Here is a 19,961-nt window from a genome sequence, read left to right as displayed (position 1 = left end):
TGTTGTCAATTTTAATTTAGCACTCACACAGAGAATAATGTGATTTTTTTTTAATTAAATATAGTCCAGTACTCGATATTGATGCAAACCGGCAGTTTAAAACATCTATCTATCTATCTATCTATCTCCATTTGTAATCTCGCTAAATCTTTGTTGTTGTTTTTTAAGGAAAAAAAATTATGAATTATTTTGAATGTGATATTTTAGTGTTTGTTCTTAACTGGGACTTGTATTTTGAAAGTTGTGAACCGGGTGCATTGTGTAGTTTTCAGATTCGGAATTAAAATCCTTTAATTGTTATTCCACAGAGTTCAGCGGAATTGGAGTTTCCAGCTTCAGTCTACTGTTGTTTTTAAGCTCGATCTTGTTTTACAACTTTACGATGGTTTGTAAAAAATGTACGTATATCTTTCTTTTTCTTCTGAATTCCGGTGGTTTAGCTTCAGTGTATTCGCCCCGTCTTCGGTTGTTTACATTTGTGTCGAGTTCATGGCGAAGTTAAAACCGTCAGTAACACAATCCCGACATGAAGCGCCTCAGTTCGGCTTTTCACGGCACTCTGAGGAAGGATTAGTTCTGATGGTCCTTTTGGTGATTAGTGATGATTGTCCTTCTGGTGATTAGTTCTGATGGTTCTTCTGGTGATTAGTTCTGTTTGTCCTTCGGGTCATTAGTACTGGTGATTAGTTATGATTGTCTTTCTTGTGGTTAGTGCCGGTGATTCCTAGTACTGATGATTAGTTCTGATGGTCCTTCTGGTGATTAGTGATGATGATTAGTTCTGATGGCCCTTATGGTGATTAGTGCTGATTGTCCTTCTGGTGATTAGCTCTGATGGTTCTTCTTGTGATTAGTTCTGTTTGTCCTTCGGGTCATTAGTACTGATGATTAGTTCTGATGGTCCTTCTGGTGGTTAGTGATGATGATTAGTTCTGATGGTCCTTCTGGTGATTAGTGATGATGATTAGTTCTGATGGCCCTTATGGTGATTAGTGCTGATTGTCCTTCTGGTGATTAGCTCTGATGGTTCTTCTTGTGATTAGTTCTGTTTGTCCTTCGGGTCATTAGTACTGATGATTAGTTCTGATGGTCCTTCTGGTGGTTAGTGTTGGTGACCATTCTTCTGGTTATCTGTGGTTGGTAGAAGAGAGCAACTGGACTTGCTTGAAAAGTCTTGAAGACGTTTCGCCTCTCGTCCGAAAGGCATCCTCAGTTCTGTCTGTCTTCAAGACTTTTCAAGCAAGTCCAGTTGCTCTCTTCTACCAACCACAGATTACTATGTACCTGGATGACTGAGTATCTTCACAGATATGTTTCTACGCACTTTGGGATGATATCCCTTCGACTGGTGCGGGAGTATGAGAGGACTTCCAGAAAACTGGCAGACATCTTAGCCAGAGAGGATCATTCATTTTTGTCAACCTGGAACGACCATCACTGAACAGAGGTGGGTGTCTATGACATCTATCAGCCACCTACAATGCAGCCATCAGCATTCTGATTCGGATTCTGTGATGATCCATGAGAGGATAAATACTTGATACTCCCTATTAGACAGACAGAACTGAGGATGCCTTTCGGACGAGAGGCGAAACGTCTTCAAGACTTTTCAAGCAAGTCCAGTTGCTCTCTTCTACCAACCACAGATTACTATGTACCTGGATGACTGGGTATCTTCACAGATGCATTCTTCTGGTTATTAGTGCTGACGATCCTTCTGGTGATTTCTTCTGGTAATCCTTTTGGTGATTAGTGCTGGTGATACTTTTGGTGGTTCTTCTGGTGATTAGTGCTGGTGTTTACCATCTGATCTGTGACACGATTAAACATACTAAAGACAAAAGGAATTAAAACCCGCTGCAAACGACTACCGGAAATTAACACGTCACACGGTACTAATGATAAGAATTATTAAAGGAAAACTGGGATAGCGTTCTCTTAGAATGACTGACATTTTTAGAAATTAAATTTCTAATGTTCTGTGAATCTGCTCTGCTGAGTTAGTATAGATTTAAACATGCAGAGCCTTGATTTGATTTAGCGAGTCAGAGTTTCTTCATCTACTTTAAATTAGTTTACAGAAGTCAAATGAAGAGTCCAGTCAAAAACTTCAAGTTCGGACTTTCCTTTAAAAAAGCTGTTCTCTTTAATAATGAGATGAGATGAGACAAGTGTTTGGTCAACTTTATTCACACTTGATGATTGAGCTAATACGCTGGGGGCTAATACACTTGATGAGGGGGCTAATACACTGGGGGCTAATACACTGGGGGCTAATACACTTGATGATGGAGCTAATACGCTGGGGGATGGGGCTAATGTACTGGGGGCTAATACATTGGGGGCTAATACACTTGATGGAGCTAATACGCTGGGGGCTAATACACTTGATGATGGAGCTAATATGCACTTGAGGATGCGGCTAATACACTTGATGATGGAGCTAATACACTGGGGGCTAATACACTGGGGGCTAATACACTGGGGACTAATACACTTAATGATGGAGCTAATACACTGGGGGATGGGGCTAATAATACACTGGGGACTAATACACTGGGGACTAATACACTTGATGGGGCTAATACATTGGGGGCTAATACACTTGATGGGGCTAATACGCTGGGGGCTAATACACTTGATGATGGAGCTAATACACTGGGGGCTAATACACTGGGGGATGGAGCTAATACACTGGGGGCTAATACACTGGGGGATGGGGCTAATACACTGGGGGCTAATACACTGGGGGATGGGGCTAATACACTGGGGGCTAATACACTGGGGGATGGGGCTAATACACTGGGGGCTAATACACTGGGGGATGGGGCTAATACACTGGGGGCTAATACACTGGGGGATGGGGCTAATACACTGGGGGCTAATACACTGGGGGATGGGGCTAATACACTGGGGGCTAATACACTGGGGGATGGGGCTAATACACTGGGGGCTAATACACTGGGGGATGGGGCTAATACACTGGGGGCTAATACACTGGGGACTAATACACTTGATGATGGAGCTAATATGCACTTGAGGATGCGGCTAATACACTTGATGATGGAACTAATACACTGGGCGGTAATACACTTGAGGATGGAGCTAATACACTGGGGGCTAATACACTTGAGGATGCGGCTAATACACTTGAGGATGGAGCTAATACACTGGGGGCTAATACACTTGAGGATGGGCCTAATTCACTTGATGGTGCTAATACACTTGAGGATGGGGCTAATACACTGGGGGCTAAACTACAGGATACCCTTTTTTGTATTGAATGCAATGATATAATTTGTATAAGTAATGCGTTTAATATTAGTTGTTTCTGGAGGTGTTAGTTTTAGCTGTATTTAGCTGGCGAGTGAAGGTTGGTGTGAGATTTAATTAGCGCAGCTTATTTTGAGGTTAGCTTTGTTTTCACCTTACTCCTTTCATCAGCTGAACAAGCTCTGTTGTTTTGTTTACTCATTATACTTTCCTGAAAACTGTTTAGTTTATCACCATAAGCTGTCCAGTTTATCAAATGTAATACCACACTTGTATCTCCACTCACACAGGCCATTCTGTGCCACACTGCAGTTATACTGTAGTCTGTTGTTCTGCTGCCAGCTGACCACCACTACTCACATACACTACTAACCAAAAGTATGTGGACACCTGACCATCACACCTGCATGTGGGCCTTCCCAAAACTGTTCCCACAAAGGGGAAGCACATAACTGTACAGGAAGGATGTGTTTTGTACGCTGTAGTATTACTACTGTTCACTGCAGCTGAGGAGCCCAAACCAGTTCCAGCATGACAACATCCCTGAACTTTTGGGATGAACTGGAACATTGACTGCACCCCAGACTTTCTCACCCAGAACCAGTGCCTGACCACCTTAATGCTCTTGTAGCTAAATGGGCAAATCCTCACAACCATTCATTTTAACAGTAAAGGGAGGACAAACTCCATAAAGCTTGTGGTTTTGGAATGAGGTGTACAGCAAGGACATCTGGTTCTGATGGTCAGGTGTCTGTATACTTTTGGCCATATAGTGTATTGTTTGGATGAGGGAGCATTGAAAATTCTTTCTGCCACTGATATGTTGGTGCTGTGTGTGTGGTTTTGTATGAGTGTATCAGGTGTTTTTGATAAATGCTTTACAAATATCAGCCATGAGACATCTAGGTTGTAGGTGAACAGATTATAGCTTGTTATACCTCACTGTTGTTGAGTGCTTGATTCTGATTGGTCAGAAGGTGTTGATTAATTCTCCTTGATAGTAGTGCTGACTGCAAGGTTCATGTTGGTGCGCATGCTCTAATACGTTGTCATTTATATAGTAACAGGATTAAAAGTCTAATTCTGGGTATGGTGACATTTTCTATCCGGAGATATTGTAAGGATTTTTGGAAGGAGTCTCCAGTGTCAGTAATTTGTAACAGAAAAATGGAACGGAAAGCTATGCAGTTTTCAGTAACACGGAAAAACTGCATTTTATTTAAAAATTAACTTAGAGAAGAGAGAGGCTGGTGAGGGAACAACTGTTTTTATAAATATCGATGGTAACAGAAACTTCATGGATGTTCCACAACATTAAATGTAACTATAACCTAATAAGTATGATGTCACTGAATCACCAAATTGCTGTGCTTTAAGAGGAATAAAACACTTTGGGGACATACTGTAATGGGAAAATAATCAGCTTCAGGGTGGTGGTTTGTTTACATGCCAGCCATGTTTTGTTGTGCTTAATTTGTGTCAGTCGTCCTCTAGCACTATGTATGTGTTAGGCCCTGATCGCACTACAGCTAACAATCAGCAAACTACATCCGCTATATCAGCAAACTAAGCAGCGAATACTTGCAAATGGGTTTAGGCATATTTCCCGATGCTCGGGGAACCTTTGTTGAGCCTCTTGAGATGTATTTGTGTCGAATCTATATCCCCAATGCTTGCAGGAGCCTTATCAACACAGTGGCTCGAAAAAGTCTAACCTCCACCGAGACTTAAAAAGTGCATTTGCATTCGGGGATCCTTCAGAGTACGTTTTGCGTGCGCTTGGGACTCAGTCATTATGGGAAACACCGGATGCTGATTTGAGCGCAATCAGTCTGCACATATAAGGACACTGTTTTCAGAGACACTGCAAAGTATTTTGTCAAGTATACGGCGGTAGATGGATCTAAGTGCGGGAAGTGTGTTTGTTCGCAAGTGTGATAATTACCAGAACAAAACGTGAGAGTAACAAAACAAAGTAAAGCAGAGTATTTAACCAGAGCCAAAGTCCTTCCCAAGCCAGGGACTGGTCTTCCCAGGCAGTCTCCCAACCCAATCCTAACCAGGCCCTTAAGGCACATTGGGTGGCGCTGATCTCTGTTTCAGTAGCCCTCGACCTCTCGCCTATACAGCTTGGGTTACAGTGGGGGAGCTAGTCCTCTGGTAACTGCAAGAGTTTGACTCCGTACTCGCATCTGTATTGCAGCATGCCTTGCCAGCCGGTAGTAGGTGCCATTTTTATGATGGTTATTGGTATGACCCGACCGCGAGTAGAACTCCTGATGGAGAGGCAGACACACTAACCACTAGGCCAGCTCGCGGTATAACCAGAGCCATAAATATGGAACAAACGTGGTAATGATAATACTTCGTAAAGCCTCTGTGAAAAGTGTCCTTATATGCATGTGCTGATTGCGCTCAAATCAGCATCAGGTGTTTCCCACAATGACTGGGCCCCAAGAATGTGCACAACGTGCTTTGTGAGTGGACGTGGCCGCTTGAGCTGCGCCAGGCTCGAGCATGACGGTCAATTGTTCGCCTGTTGTGTGACCACAGCTTTTAGCTCACCTTTATATCGCCATCAAAACACCTCATTTTCATCGATAACCCATCGCAAAGCATCACGGGCTGTGTGACCGTAGCTTTAGTTTCTCAATGAAACAGGATTGCTGTTGGCTGGAAATTTTGTTCACAATCCAGCAGTGACGTTGAAGATCCTGTTTAACAGCAGACTTATGGTGGGGTGAAGAACTGTCAGTAGCAATCAATGGACTATGGTCAGTAATTGTATCCAGAGATGGGTTATAGGTATTGATAAAATGGCAACTCGGGAAAGTCAGTACCTACTTTTAATGACACAGTATTGCTCGTCCAGCTGTGAAGTGGTTATGAATACTTATAAATGTGGTGAAACTGGCTTAGTCATTCAGATGAACACTAATAGAGCTAAGTCCGTGTTTTCTGACACCAGCAATTTGTGTACGCTATTTTTATAGTTTGTATTCTTTAAGGTACTGTTTTGACTCTGTCATAAGCTGTTGTGAGGAATGAGAATAAGGGGAGTTTAAACCCACTATTCAGAACCTTAATGTGTTGTTCATCCACACTGTTGTATATCAAGTGTTTATCTCACGTTCTCTGTAGTAATTGTGTCTGAATGTTCTTCCTGTAGGTGAAAAGAAACTCGGGCGAGTTATCACTCCTGATACCTGGAAAGATGGTGCAAGAAATACAACAGGTGATGTACTTTCTGTTTATATATATATATATATATATATATATATATATATATATATATATATATATATATATATATATATATATATATATATATATATTGTGTGTGTATGTGTGTGTGTGTGTATGTGTGTGTGTGTGTGTGTGTGTATGTATGTGTGTGTGTGTGTGTGTGTGTATGTATATATGTGTGTGTGTATGTATATATGTGTGTGTGTGTGTGTATATATACACACACACACACAGTGGTGCCTGAAAGTTTGTGAACCCTTTGACATTTTCTATATTTCTGCATAAATATGACCTAAAACATCATCAGATTTTCACACAAGTCCTAAAAATAGATGAAGAGAACCCAGTTAAACAAATGAGACAAAAATATTATACTTGGTCATTTATTTATTGAGGAAAATGATCCAGAATTACATATCTGTGAGTGGCAAAAGTATGTGAACCTTTGCTTTCAGTATCTGGTGTGATCCCCTTGTGCAGCAATAACTGCAACTAAACATTTCCGGTAACTGTTGATCAGTCCTGCACACTGGCTTGGAGGAATTTTAGCCCGTTCCTCCGTACAGAACAGCTTCAACTCTGGGATGTTGGTGGGTTTCCTCACATGAACTGCTCGCTTCAGGTCCTTCCACAACATTTCGATTGGATTAAGGTCAGGACTTTGACTTGGCCATTCCAAAACATTAACTTTATTCTTCTTTAACCATTCTTTGGTAGAACGACTTGTGTGCTTAAGGTCGTTGTCTTGCTGCATGACCCACCTTCTCTTGAGATTCAGTTCATGGACAGATGTCCTGACATTTTCCTTTAGAATTTGCTGGTATAATTCAGAATTCATTGTTCCATCAATGATGGCAAGCCGTCCTGGCCCAGATGCAGCAAAACAGGCCCAAACCATGATACTACCACCACCATGTTTCACAGAAGGGATAAGGTTCTTATGCTGGAATGCAGTGTTTTCCTTTCTCCAAACATAACGCTTCTCATTTAAACCAAAAAGTTCTATTTTGGTCTCATCCTTCCACAAAATATTTTTCCAATAGCCTTCTGGCTTGTCCACGTGATCTTTAGCAAACTGCAGACGAGCAGCAATGTTATTTTTGGAGAGCAGTGGCTTTCTCCTTGAAACCCTGCCATGCACACCACTGTTGTTCAGTGTTTTCCTGATGGTGGACTCATGAACATTAACATTAGCCAATGTGAGAGAGGCCTTCAGTTGCTTAGAAGTTACCCTGGGGTCCTTTGTGACCTCGCCGACTATTACACGCCTTGCTCTTGGAGTGATCTTTGTTGGTCGACCACTCCTGGGGAGGGTAATATTGGTCTTGAATTTCCTCCATTTGTACACAATCTGTCTGTGGATTAGTGGAGTCCAAACTCTTTAGAGATGGTTTTGTAACCTTTTCCAGCCTGATGAGCATCAACAATGCTTTTTCTGAGGTCCTCAGAAATCTCCTTTGTTTGTGCCATGATGCACTTCCACAAACGTGTTGTGAAGATCAGACTTTGATAGATCCCTGTTCTTTAAATAAAACAGGGTGCCCACTCACACCTCATTGTCATCCCATTGATGGGAAACACCTGACTCTAATTTCACCTTCAAATTAACTGTTAATCCTTAAGGTTCACATACTTTTGCCACTCACAGATATGTAATATTGGATCATTTTCCTCAATAAATAAATGACCAAGTATAATATTTTTGTCTCATTTGTTTAACTGGGTTCTCTTTATCTACTTTTAGGACTTGTGTGAAAATCTGATGTTGTTTTAGGTCATATTTATGCAGAAATGTAGAAAATTCTAAAGGGTTCACAAACTTTCAAGCACCACTGTGTGTGTGTGTGTGTGTGTGTGTGTGTTATTTACCAGCTGGGAGGTCCATATCGTGAAATACCGTGACCGAGGTCTTGAAAGTACTGAGCGAGGCCTTCTGGGCCGAGGTTGGTATTCAAGGCCGAGGTCACGGTATTTCACCATACGGACCGACCTTAAGCTGGTAAATAATATATTTATTTTTTTCTTTACCAAATTCTAACAGAAAACGAGAGCGCCGGAAAGGGAAAACCGAGCCGAGGCGCCATTTTGAACCCTCATTCACGGCTGTAATGCAAATTGCTTCCTCCTCGGTATACAAGTGCACTTCCATGGCAGGAAAAAAAAAACTACATTTTGCCACCTATGTAGTCCCCTATTTATACAAATAGGAGTCATTCAGGATTCAGCCATGTTTTTGCTCAGCGTTGGCAACAGTTAGAGGTTTTTAGCTTTCTCCTGAAATGTTTTCTTTTATTTCTTCTTCCTCAGGGTAGTAAAACTCGCTTTCGCTGTGAACACCATCGTTATCACTATCCATGCTGTAAAATTAATGCTATTCTCCTGAGAAATGCTGGCAAAAATTTATAAGATTTTTGATAATCTTATAAATAAATCTTGTAAAAAAAAAAAAAGATAAATGTTTGTTGTTGTGAACAAGTGAGTCGCCAGAGGTCCATAACTGGGGTCCGTACTGTAGGATACAGACCTGCTCGCCAGCCAATCAGCTCAGGATTTGGACCGCGAAAAAAATAAAAATAATAAATAAAATTGTGTCCTTTTCGATAAAACTGACAAAATAGGGAAAAAATTCCTGACTTTTCCACCGTATGTATGGGCACCATGTCTTTTGCAATAAACATCGCGATAGCATCTGTGATTGCCTTCCACCGCGCCCCATTCTGATCATCAGCACACAGTTCGGAAATGTGTCCGGGACGGTTGCTTGCTTTCCTTTGGATGGTGCGCTCGTGCTGCGGCTGTGCTCGTTCCGCTGGGAGCAGCACTTCTCCCACTCCGCTGCAGGTTTCTGTTTAAGGTGTTGGAATAAATTCATCATGCTGCTTCCTTTGGAAGCAACCATTTTCAAACACACCTTACAATGAGGACTTGTTTGGTCTGCGTCCGACGCCGCAAAACCGAACCAATTCCAGATCACGGAGGAAGTTACTCCTTTCTTGGGCATAAGTTGCGGCTTTCCCCCAATCGCTGCCATGCTGTTTGTGTGTGTCTATGGCAAGCGTGCGGGAGGAGGGCTATAGTGTCAGTGCCCGATCCATCCCTGCTGCCCCATCCGTTCTGCATATGCACAGAGGGGAGCGTCGGTAGCAGAGGTTAAAACTGAGAGAAAATCGATTTTCATAAAAACACATTCATACATGTCAACCTTTGGTCAATCAAACCTGTATAACCAACCTCCAAAATCCGTATTTCCCTTATAAAATCCGTATAAGATGCAAATTAAAATAGTTTACCTAAAATTTGAATGATAATTAACAATGATGTATCCAAGTTACTTTTTATTCAATATTAATAACAATAAACCTTCAGAATGAATACAAAGCTCCAATGTTCGACAAAAACACAAAGTGTCACTCTAATGTTCTGAATTGTACTCCATGACAGCTTTTTTTTTAGCAGTCTGCACCAATACCTCACGAGGCTGCATGTCACAGCAAGTGTCTGTGTTGATCTTGCCGGAGTGCCCATTCAGAATCTTTTCAGTCGCTAGTGAAAGTCGCTCAGGTGGAAATACACGTTTCAAACAAAATGTTACTTCCCGGTTGGCGGGATTCTCACAATGCGGTGTGCGCATGATCAAAAGTGGAACGAAGTCTCGCTACCACAACGCGCGATTTCATAAGACTCTTTACTGGCTGTTTGTGCTTTCTGTGGTGTACAGTACGTCTGTAAATGTTATGCGCTCTTTTATCATCATGGGAATTGATTATAGCTCTAAATAAATATTGAAGTTTTTTTTAAAGAATCCGTATAACTTTATTTGTACGCCCGTATACTACGTTTATTGAATCAAATCCGTATAAAATACGGACATTCCGTATAGGTTGACATGTATGCACATTGTCCTTAACTGTAAATTCGAATTAATCGATAAAATCGATTTATCGCCCAGCTCTACTACGGGGTTTTGGTGCAAAATTTAAAGGAGAACTGAAGGCAAAAATTTTTTATTATAAAAATTCTATCTCATTTTATTAAATATAGAAATGCATCTTTGATCGCTATTTTGTCACTGCTATAGCAAGTTATGAGTGTTTGAAATATGCTCTGTAATATATCAGTCCATATGTCAAAGCAATGGCCGTAAACGAGATTCGTTGAGACCTGTGCGAGACATCGTAGGACGCAAGTAAAACGTACAGCGGAAATCAAAGTGACCAACATCTGCCAACTTTGTCAAAAGACGTGCGCGCCCTCTTTCGAATGCTGATGTAATCAAGCTGGAAGTTTTGTTTCAATCAAACCCTGTGTCTGAAATCGCTCACTCGTTCACTACTCCCTTCTCCCTCTATAGGGAATTACTATATAGAGAACTATATAGTGAGCTCATTGGTAAAATGAAAAAATGCTTTCGGACACTAGTCCGTCATGCTGGTATTTACGTCATTACTGTTGCACAATTAAAACGTGCCAGATCAGTCGGCTGGTGGGTTTTCAAAAATAATAAATACATGCATGTGTTTTTGTGATAAATCCATATTATACTGAGCGCATTTCCCACATTAATCAATACAAAGTTCCTGCATCTTTCAGTTCTTTTAAATCAAGGCTGAATACTTTCTTCTTTGCCGCTGCCTTTTATTAAATCAAATTTGAGACTTTTTGACTTCTTTCAGCGCAACCGCAATGCATGATGGGATATATTGCTTTGGTTAGTGACCATTGGTTGTACACTACTTTTCATGATGCATTGTGGGATACTTTGAGTGCACTATATAGGGTGTAAATAATCCTCATTAAGGTTTCGGACAGCAGTACAAAATGGCGTCCTCATGATATAGTGCCCTATATAGTGAGCAGGGAGCGATTTCGGACACAGGGAAAGTGACCAACATCTGCCAATGTCGTCAAAAAGACGCTCGTGCCCTCTTTCGAATGCTGATGTAATCAAGCTGGAAGTTTTGTTTGTTTTGATAGCAATCAGGAAAGTTTGAAAAAAGTAGGCAGTAATCTTCATTTAAACTTGTTTTTGTGCAATATTTCATTTGGAAAACGGTTTTCAAAATGGCGGCACTGACACCTGACTGACACCTGGCTGACACGTCATGTTTCGAAGTCTCACACAAGTCTTGTGATGATCGCGCGAATAAGCGACACCTGCCGTGGACCAAATGAACTAAATTCAACACGGCTAAAAACCAAATAGGCCGATAAGTATCATATTTTAATTGCAATTAGTTGCCAATACAAGTCACGATATAAGGTTACAAAAACTGAAAACGTAATTGAATAATGTTAAGACATAAAGCAAGTTTAAAAATGACTTCAGTTCTTCTGTAAGAAGCAAGTGTAACAGTCAGTGTTCAGAAGAACTGTGGCTGGTTCTGCAAGATGCTCAGTAAAATCTACAGTTCATTTCCTTATAAAACTGCACTTGTTGTACCTGAGACTTTTTTTTAAAAGCAGAGGGTTGTCTCACACCAAATATTGATTTTGTTTCATTTATTATGGCTTACTGCATCCTTATAGTATTTTTTTAATGTAGAAACATTTAATTTTATTATTTTTGAAGGCATCTTTGCTCCACAGCATTTCATTGCATGTACCTAAGACTTTTGTACAGTACTGTATAACTAGGCACAAGGACACATTTTTAATATAAGCTTAAGGTCCATGTTTTGACCACAAACTAACAGATTCCAAGCAAAGACAGAGTCTCAAGATCATCGAAAATCAAAGTTCATGTCTACGAAACGCTAAAATGTGTCTGATTTGTTTTATAGAGAGTGGCGGACGGAAGCTCAACGAAAATAAAATGTTGACCTCAAAAAAGGCCAGGTATGGTTACAAACCTCATTTTGTGAATGCTGTCCTATCGTAAATAGTATTGTATTGCACACAGGAGCATTCACACTTCTTCTTCTGTGTCTGTATTAGGTTCGATCCCTATGGGAAATCCGGTTTTGCCACATGCAGAATATGCAAAAGCTCTGTCCATCAGTCTGGCTCACACTACTGTCAGGGATGTGCTTACAAGAAAGGTGAGTTTAAAAGAAAAAAAAAGTAAGGTTTTCAGTGGTACTTGACATAACTGACAACATAAGCTGCGTAAGTAGGTTTGTAACACTTTACACCAGGGGTCGGCAACCCTAGGCACGCGTGCCACAACTGGCACGCCGAGGAATTTCCAGTGGCACACTGACGACGATACACAAACCTAATTATTCAACACATTAAAAATGTTCAAACGTCATCTTGAACAGTCATTGGCTGTTGCATGGCGAGCCTGCTCTTTTAGCATGACTACACAACAATATAGCGCCCCCCCCCCTCCCAGTGTTGCCAGATACTGCTGACGTTTTCCAGCCCAAAATATGTTCAAAACCCGCCAAAATGCACTTAAAACCGCCCAATCTGGCAACACTTCCCCTCCCCATATTTCTCACGAGATGGGGCCACTTGATGCAGCAGTTGCGCTAAGATGGCAAAGAAGCCGACAGTTCGGGCTTTCCTCTCCTCATGGACCAAAGAATAGGGCTTTGACTTCGAACTTCGATATTGGAATACAATTCGAATGTTGTGAAAAAAAGAGATGTTCGAACGAATATTAGGCAGCTCTAAATATTCGAACCTGTATATGGTATCATTAGGCATAATTCTTTTATTTTTGTGAATGTGGTTGTAAACATTTTCAGTTCAGGTCGCAGGTTTTTTTTTTTTTTACGTCTGTGGAATTTATGTGAATCGCGAAGGTCATTGTCTTTTGTCTTATCTGGGCACCTGTAGACGTTAGCGTCAAGCTGGCACGCATTGAACAATGGAGTCAGATGCTAGCACGTTGGAGATTTGCACTCCGGAGAATTTAAAAAGTGATGTGTGGCGCTATTTTGGATTCGAAAAAAAAGATGGAGAATGCGATTAAAAAAAAAGGTTACCTGTAAAATATGTGGAAACAAATTGGCCTATCAATCAACAACTTCAAACTTGAGGGCCCACTTGAAGACATTGCACGCGGGAGCGCTAGAAGGTGAGAGGGGGCTGCGAGAGGGGTCTGTAGACTATGCGACACTGCGCAGTAATGCTTTCATGCGCTGTTATTTTTGTCAACTTGGGATAGTTGCTTTAAAAAAAAAACTATTCGCTTACTTGCGCAAGTAGCCTATAGGCCTAAATTAATTTAGCCTACACATGGTGGAATTTACATACCATGAAGTTCATAAGTTAACGAAGTGAGCACGTAAAACTAATCTGTGATCTTATAACATATCGTGTCCGTGTTTGTTTGAATTGTGAATCAGAGACGCGAGCAGGAAGCAGTGACATGACCGCTGACACCGGTCTCATTCAAAACAAACATTCTCAAAAGCCAACACGAATGGGCTCGGAACGGCAGTGTTATAAACTCACAGATTAGGTGTAGGCCTAGCAGTACCTGCTCATTTTGTAAATGTTCCCCTTTGATTGTCAGTGAAGCTACAGTTTAGAGGCTTTCATCAGTACAAGCAACCAGGAAACCGAAGGAACAGCGTTTCACACAAAAAAGGCAACGGACAAACGACGAAGTTTGTGGATTATGTAACGTTAAAAGTGTCAGCCGGTATAATGCCAATTACTACACGTTTCATTAGTAGTGGTTGTAAAAACACGCCTGAATATTTCATATTTCCTGCACGTAATCTTAGGCAGCTGGGCCATAGAAGGTTCACGCTGCATGCTGCACGCTACACGCGTGTAAAGAAAAGTGGACAAACGTAGCATGACTTGCTCTGGGCCATAGAACGGCGTTCACGTTGCACGCTGCACACTTCACGCGTGAAGCGAGAAATGAACATGCACACTTTTTTCTAGGCGTGAAGATGGAAATTCCAGTCAATGCATGCGGTCACCGCCGCGCCAGCCAATCAGAACGGGTCTAGGGAGATAACTCTATGCTTTCAGGGGAAAACTTCAGAAAAAATATAATTGAATGGTATAATTGAAAAATAGTTCTTCATCGGGATTGTCAAGCAGATTATAGAATGTTCGGTGAAATTCACCACGGGTTTCTCTCAGAAGGAAGTGTTCTTGGCTCCAAATTCTGTTCCTTTTTCTCTTCCTCTGTCTCAGTAAAAGCAGAATGAGGCAATCGTCGTCATCCGAAGAGTCCATATTGTTGGTTACTCGGTCAAAGTAGAACAGACGCAACACGTGAACATCCAAGCATGAAGTTTAATGGCCCAGGGTCCGGTTCTTCACGTGAACGTGTAGCGTGCAGCATGCAGCGTGCAGCGTGAACCTTCTATGGCCCAGCTGCCTTATTGACATTGACTGAACACTGCCCCCTGGTGGACTGAATATCATATTTAATTTTGATGCCGAGGTGTTAGTGAGGCATTTAAGAATAATATAATCAATAAAAGTTCGAATACTATTCGAATGTCTAGATTAATTTCCAAACGAACTTCGAATATGATTTTTGGGCCAAGGTCAAAGCCCTACCAAAGAATATGGGTTCATTTCTCAGAGGGACCGTGCTGTGTGCACGTTGTGTTTTGAAAGTGTTGTGTGTTGAGCATCCAGTGTTAAACGTCATTTCGAGGCAAAGCACGAAAAGACTTTCAAAAATCAGGCAGACAGGGACGAATCACTCTCACGCGCAGTGTGCAGATATGGGAAGCAAGCCCACACTTTAACAGTCTTTACCTCAGCTAAAAACAATGCCACTGAAGCTAGCTATATCATTTCTCACTGCATAGCTAAACATGGAAAGCCATTCACAGACGGTGAATACATTTAGGAGGCCTTTCTCTCCAGTTCGGATAGTCTTTTTGAGGGGCTGCCAAATAAAGAGACAATAAAATCAAGAATAAAAGACATGCCCGTATCAGCCAGAACTGTTGAGCGACGAATTGGTGAAATGGCAGAAAACGTAAGGGTGCAGCAAACAACCGGCATAAAAGATGCAGCGGTATTTAGCATTGCGCTTGACGAAAGCGTAGATGTGAATGATGTGGCACGTTTGGCAGTGATGGCAAGATGTTGTGATCATCATCATCGTGTTTTCCCGCGTGGCACGTGGTCGGCCTTGGGGGGCAGCTGCTTGGCTGATGGAAAACAAGAGGCCAACAGCTGCGTGAAGTCAGTCTTGTGCATCATCATTTTCAAGATCTGTTTTTTGTCCATATTCAGGCATTCCTCCATCTTATTCCAGTTAGTTCTTCTATCGAAAAGGACTTTCTTCAGTAGGGAGTCGTTGCTCAGCCGACAGATGTGTGCAAGATACTGTAGATGTTTGGTCTGGTAGCAGTGTTTTATCGGTGTAGAGCCGGTGACGCTCTGAAGCTTACTGTTTGAGATTTTATATGCCCAGTCAAGCTCTCCATCAACGAGGGAGGATGAGTCCACGCCCTTTCGTTGTTTGTTTTTCGGTGGAGCATTCTTACAGGCAAAGCCTCCCGCGATCATTTTTCTCAGGAAGCTGTTCCAGATCACCTCTAACTTTTGGGTCTCTGCTGATGTGAGATCCCACGCTTGAACACTGTAGAGCAGCCTTGAGTGGACACAGGAGGTTAAAATCTTCATTCGTGTACTTGGATAGATTTCACGATCAGTAAGGATGTGCTTCAGCTCGTTCCATTTCTCAAATGCTGAGGCAATTCTTTGGTGAAGGAAGGCTGATGTTTTGTTAGTAGTGCTGTCAAGCGATTAAAATATTTAATCGCGATTAATGTCGCGACTGTCATAGTTAACTCGCGATTAATCGCAATTTAATCGCACATTTTTGTCACATGAAAAACCATTGTAATTCTCTTATCAGCATAAAAAAGTGGCTTGCTCACCGTTCAAACTACGGGGGTACACGGGGGATCCGAGATCCCCTGAAACAGACATGAGATCCCTTGAAAACATGATTTGGGAAATGTTGGGGGGTCTCTAAAATATTGGCAAAATGATGTTTATTGACATAGCAATCATGTGTAACGGGAAGCATTTGCATATCCGAAGTGAGCACGTGATGGAGAGCCGCACTCTGAGACAAGCGCAAGCACCCCCTCCCCCCCAAGGGAAAATAAGGGACCCCCCCCCCGAAAATATCGGCATAGTTCGAACACTGGTTGTACCAATGTTTTTTGTTTGTTTGTTTGTTTGTTTTTTTATTGCAGAGCATAACACGTCTTGTCACAGCCACTGCAAAGTGGGGCTGGAGCCGCCGATGGGAAAACGAAACTTAAGCCGAGCACCGTGGCTCTTCGGGGGAGGGCAGAGGACTCTGGCTGTGTGGGGCGTGGCATCATGTCACAGAGCCTTAATCTCGCGATAAAAAAATTATCGCCGTTAAAATTGAGTCAAGTTAACGCGTTAATAACGCGACATTTTTGACAGCACTATTTGTTAGTGTTTGTCATCAGATGTCCTAGATACCGGAATTCTCTCACGTTCTTAAGTGCAACACCATTGACAGTCACTAGACTTTTCTCTTCTTTTATGCTTTCATCAACATTGAATGCCATAGTCTCGGTCTTCTTGTAGGACATACATAAGCCGAATCTTGTAAAGGTGTTGTGACTGTGAGAGAGGAGCTCTGCTGTTTAAAGCCAATGAATCCTGCTGGGCATCTTGACCCGAAAAGTTCAACTGTCTTCGCAATATCGCACTGGCTTTATTGTCAGTGTTCGGATCAACATATCCGTGTGAACAGATATTTTCGCACATGAAGAATGTACTTTGCCCCTCCCGAAGTCGTCTGACAACGGGCCATTCGGAAGCATGCGTCCAACTCATCTCATCTCATTATCTCTAGCCGCTTTATCCTTCTACAGGGTCGCAGGCAAGCTGGAGCCTATCCCAGCTGACTACGGGCGAAAGGCGGGGTACACCCTGGACAAGTCGCCAGGTCATCGCAGGGCTGACACATAGACACAGACAACCATTCACACTCACATTCACACCTACGGTCAATTTAGAGTCACCAGTTAACCTAACCTGCATGTCTTTGGACTGTGGGGGAAACCGGAGCACCCGGAGGAAACCCACGTGGACACGGGGAGAACATGCAAACTCCACACAGAAAGGCCCTCGCCGGCCCCGGGGCTCGAACCCAGGACCTTCTTGCTGTGAGGCGACAGCGCTAACCACTACACCACCGTGCCGCCCTGCGTCCAACTCAAAGTGCCCAATTACCATCCCCACATCTCGGAGCTAAGTAAGGGGAAGCAGGGCCAAGGATCACACTGACTGATAGGCAAAACATTTATTTTGTAACAAGGCTACTTCAAATTTGCAGTTTATTGTTAAGCCACTTTATGCAGGCTACTTGTCAATGTTCTCTGACGCTCATTATTTAATTTTTTTCTGTAGTTTTATTATTCATCAGTTCCATTTCCATTAGGCTGCTACGTCTTTATTGTGAATAACTTGGGCCTGTTACCTACTGAAAGACTTTGGATGTTATTTTGTGAATTTGTATAAGCTGCTTGCAATGTTGTGTGTGTGTGTGTGGGGGGGGGGGTTCTTAAACCTTGTGTGTGAGGTTAATGGCATAAAACAAGTGCAATGGTGTTTTACATTTGCTCAATGCATTAAATATCCATATCCGTCTAAAATGTGTGGTGTCTAATTACACATAGAAATTTTCTTGTTAACTAATTGGCACTACATGGCAAAAAGGTTGCCGACCCCTGCTTTACACCCTGAATAATCTTCCCCTGCTTTCTGTTATGCCAGGTATCTGTGCCATGTGTGGCAAGAAGCTTCTGGACACCAAGAACTACAAACAGACTTCGGTGTAATTGGACCAGGCAGACATTTGTAATCTTTTTCGAGGAGGGAGAGGGTTGCAGAGAAAAATGCCTCTTTATGTTCAGACAGTTCATTTAGTGGCCTATAAGTTTGTGGCGGTGTTTGTGGTCTTGTTATTAAGCGCAATAGTGCAGTTTTATAGAACTGTACCAAAGCTGGATAAATGTTCTTGATGTTTTTTCCTCAATAGATTACTTTAAAGCAATATAGCATCTTGCACTGTTTGGATAAAATTAGATGCCTTTCTGGAACGAAAAGGTCTAAATACTTGTTTCACTCGTGTTTTCTGATCAGACTAGAATATATTTTCACCTTTTAGATGGAGATTTAATTGCAAACCATCTTCTCTCTCTTTTTTTCCCCTCCCCACATACACCACACTGCAGTCAGTGCAAGCCATTTTATTACTTTGAATGTTCACTGACGTTCAACCTGAGGTTCCAACGTTGACTTGAAGCATGATGTTTTTTTCCAAGAGTTTTCTTTTCCCCATTTGTGTGATTTATATGAATTTTGTAAGTTTGCGTTTTATCGTAGACTGTTTAATGTACAATACACCCAATAATCATGACCATTTATGTATTTTTTTTTGTTATCTCTCCTGTAAGCACAAATTCTTTTCTGCTTCTCATAATTTTGACTTTTTTTTGCCATAATAAATTTGTGGAATAAACCATCTTGATGTAAATTGTTTTTGACACGTGAAGGTAGAAGATGAAAAAGAAGCTACTGTAGAATAACACTTTTTATATGTTTGAGAGGGGGTTCCATTTTGAGTAAACTGTAATAGAAAGTTAGATATTCAGTGATGCATTTGTAAGTTCATGGCTTGTAAAAGGTGAGCTGATCTTAATTTAAGTCATACTACTGACAACTTACAGTGCCTTAACGTTATCAAGCAAATTAAATATTTTCCCCGTCACTTGTCCTGCAAGACTGTGTTTGATTTCATAAAATTGGTGAAATTTAGTTCCCTCTGAAATTTAGTCGTTGTGATATATATGTTATTTACCAGCTAGGAGGGCCGTATCATGAAATACCGTGACCGAGGTCTTGAAAGTACTGAGCAAGGCCCTCTGGGCCGAGGTCACGGTATTTCACCATATGGACCGACCTTAAGCTGGTAAATAATATTTTTTTCTTTACCAAATTCTAACAGAAAACGAGAGCGCCCGAAAGGGAAAACCGAGCCGAGCCGCCAATTTGAATCCTCATTCACGGCTGTAATGCAAATTGCTTCCTCCTCAGTATACAAGTGCACTTCCATGACAGGAAAAAAAACTACATTTTGCCGTCTATGTAATCCCCTATTTATACAAATAGGAGTCATTCAGGATTCAGCCATGTTTTCGCTTGGCGTTAGCAAGTTAGAGGTTTTTAGCTTTCTCCTGAAATGTTTTCTTTTATTTCTTCTTCCTCAGGGTAGTAAAACTCGCTTTTGCTGTGAAGACTGTTGTTCTCACTATCCATGCTGTACAATTAATGCTATTCTCCTGAGATGCTGGCAAAAATTTATAGGGATGTCCCGATCAGGTTTTTTTGCCCTCCGATCCGATACCGATCATTTGATTTTGAGTATCTGCCGATACCGAGTCCTGATCCAATACTTCTTATAATCCATAAAAAATAAAGACGAGGAAAGAAACGGATCCAGGATGTTCCTCATT

At 41.7% G+C, this 19,961-nt stretch overlaps 1 protein-coding gene across 1 annotated transcript; it reads left to right on the top strand.

The window, feature by feature from the left end:
• Nucleotides 1-259: 259 nt before the first annotated feature.
• cript (cysteine-rich PDZ-binding protein) lies at nt 260-18,966 on the top strand. The gene is made up of 5 exons (XM_060940210.1): nt 260-398; nt 6,443-6,508; nt 12,300-12,354; nt 12,454-12,557; nt 18,220-18,966. The coding sequence occupies exons 1-5, from the start codon at nt 383-385 to the stop codon at nt 18,282-18,284; spliced, it is 306 nt and encodes a 101-aa protein (XP_060796193.1). The 5' UTR covers nt 260-382; the 3' UTR covers nt 18,285-18,966.
• Nucleotides 18,967-19,961: the final 995 nt, after the last annotated feature.

The sequence above is a fragment of the Neoarius graeffei genome, chromosome 14 (assembly GCF_027579695.1).
Source record: "Neoarius graeffei isolate fNeoGra1 chromosome 14, fNeoGra1.pri, whole genome shotgun sequence".
In the NCBI taxonomy this organism is placed as follows: Eukaryota; Metazoa; Chordata; class Actinopteri; order Siluriformes; family Ariidae; genus Neoarius; species Neoarius graeffei.
This window is presented reverse-complemented; position numbering and strand designations above follow the sequence as displayed.

Coding starts and splice junctions, on each gene's coding strand:
- cript (XM_060940210.1), top strand. Junction 12,355..12,453: donor TTGACCTCAAAAAAGGCCAG/GTATGGTTACAA, acceptor TGTCTGTATTAG/GTTCGATCCCTATGGGAAAT. Junction 12,558..18,219: donor GGGATGTGCTTACAAGAAAG/GTGAGTTTAAAA, acceptor CTGTTATGCCAG/GTATCTGTGCCATGTGTGGC.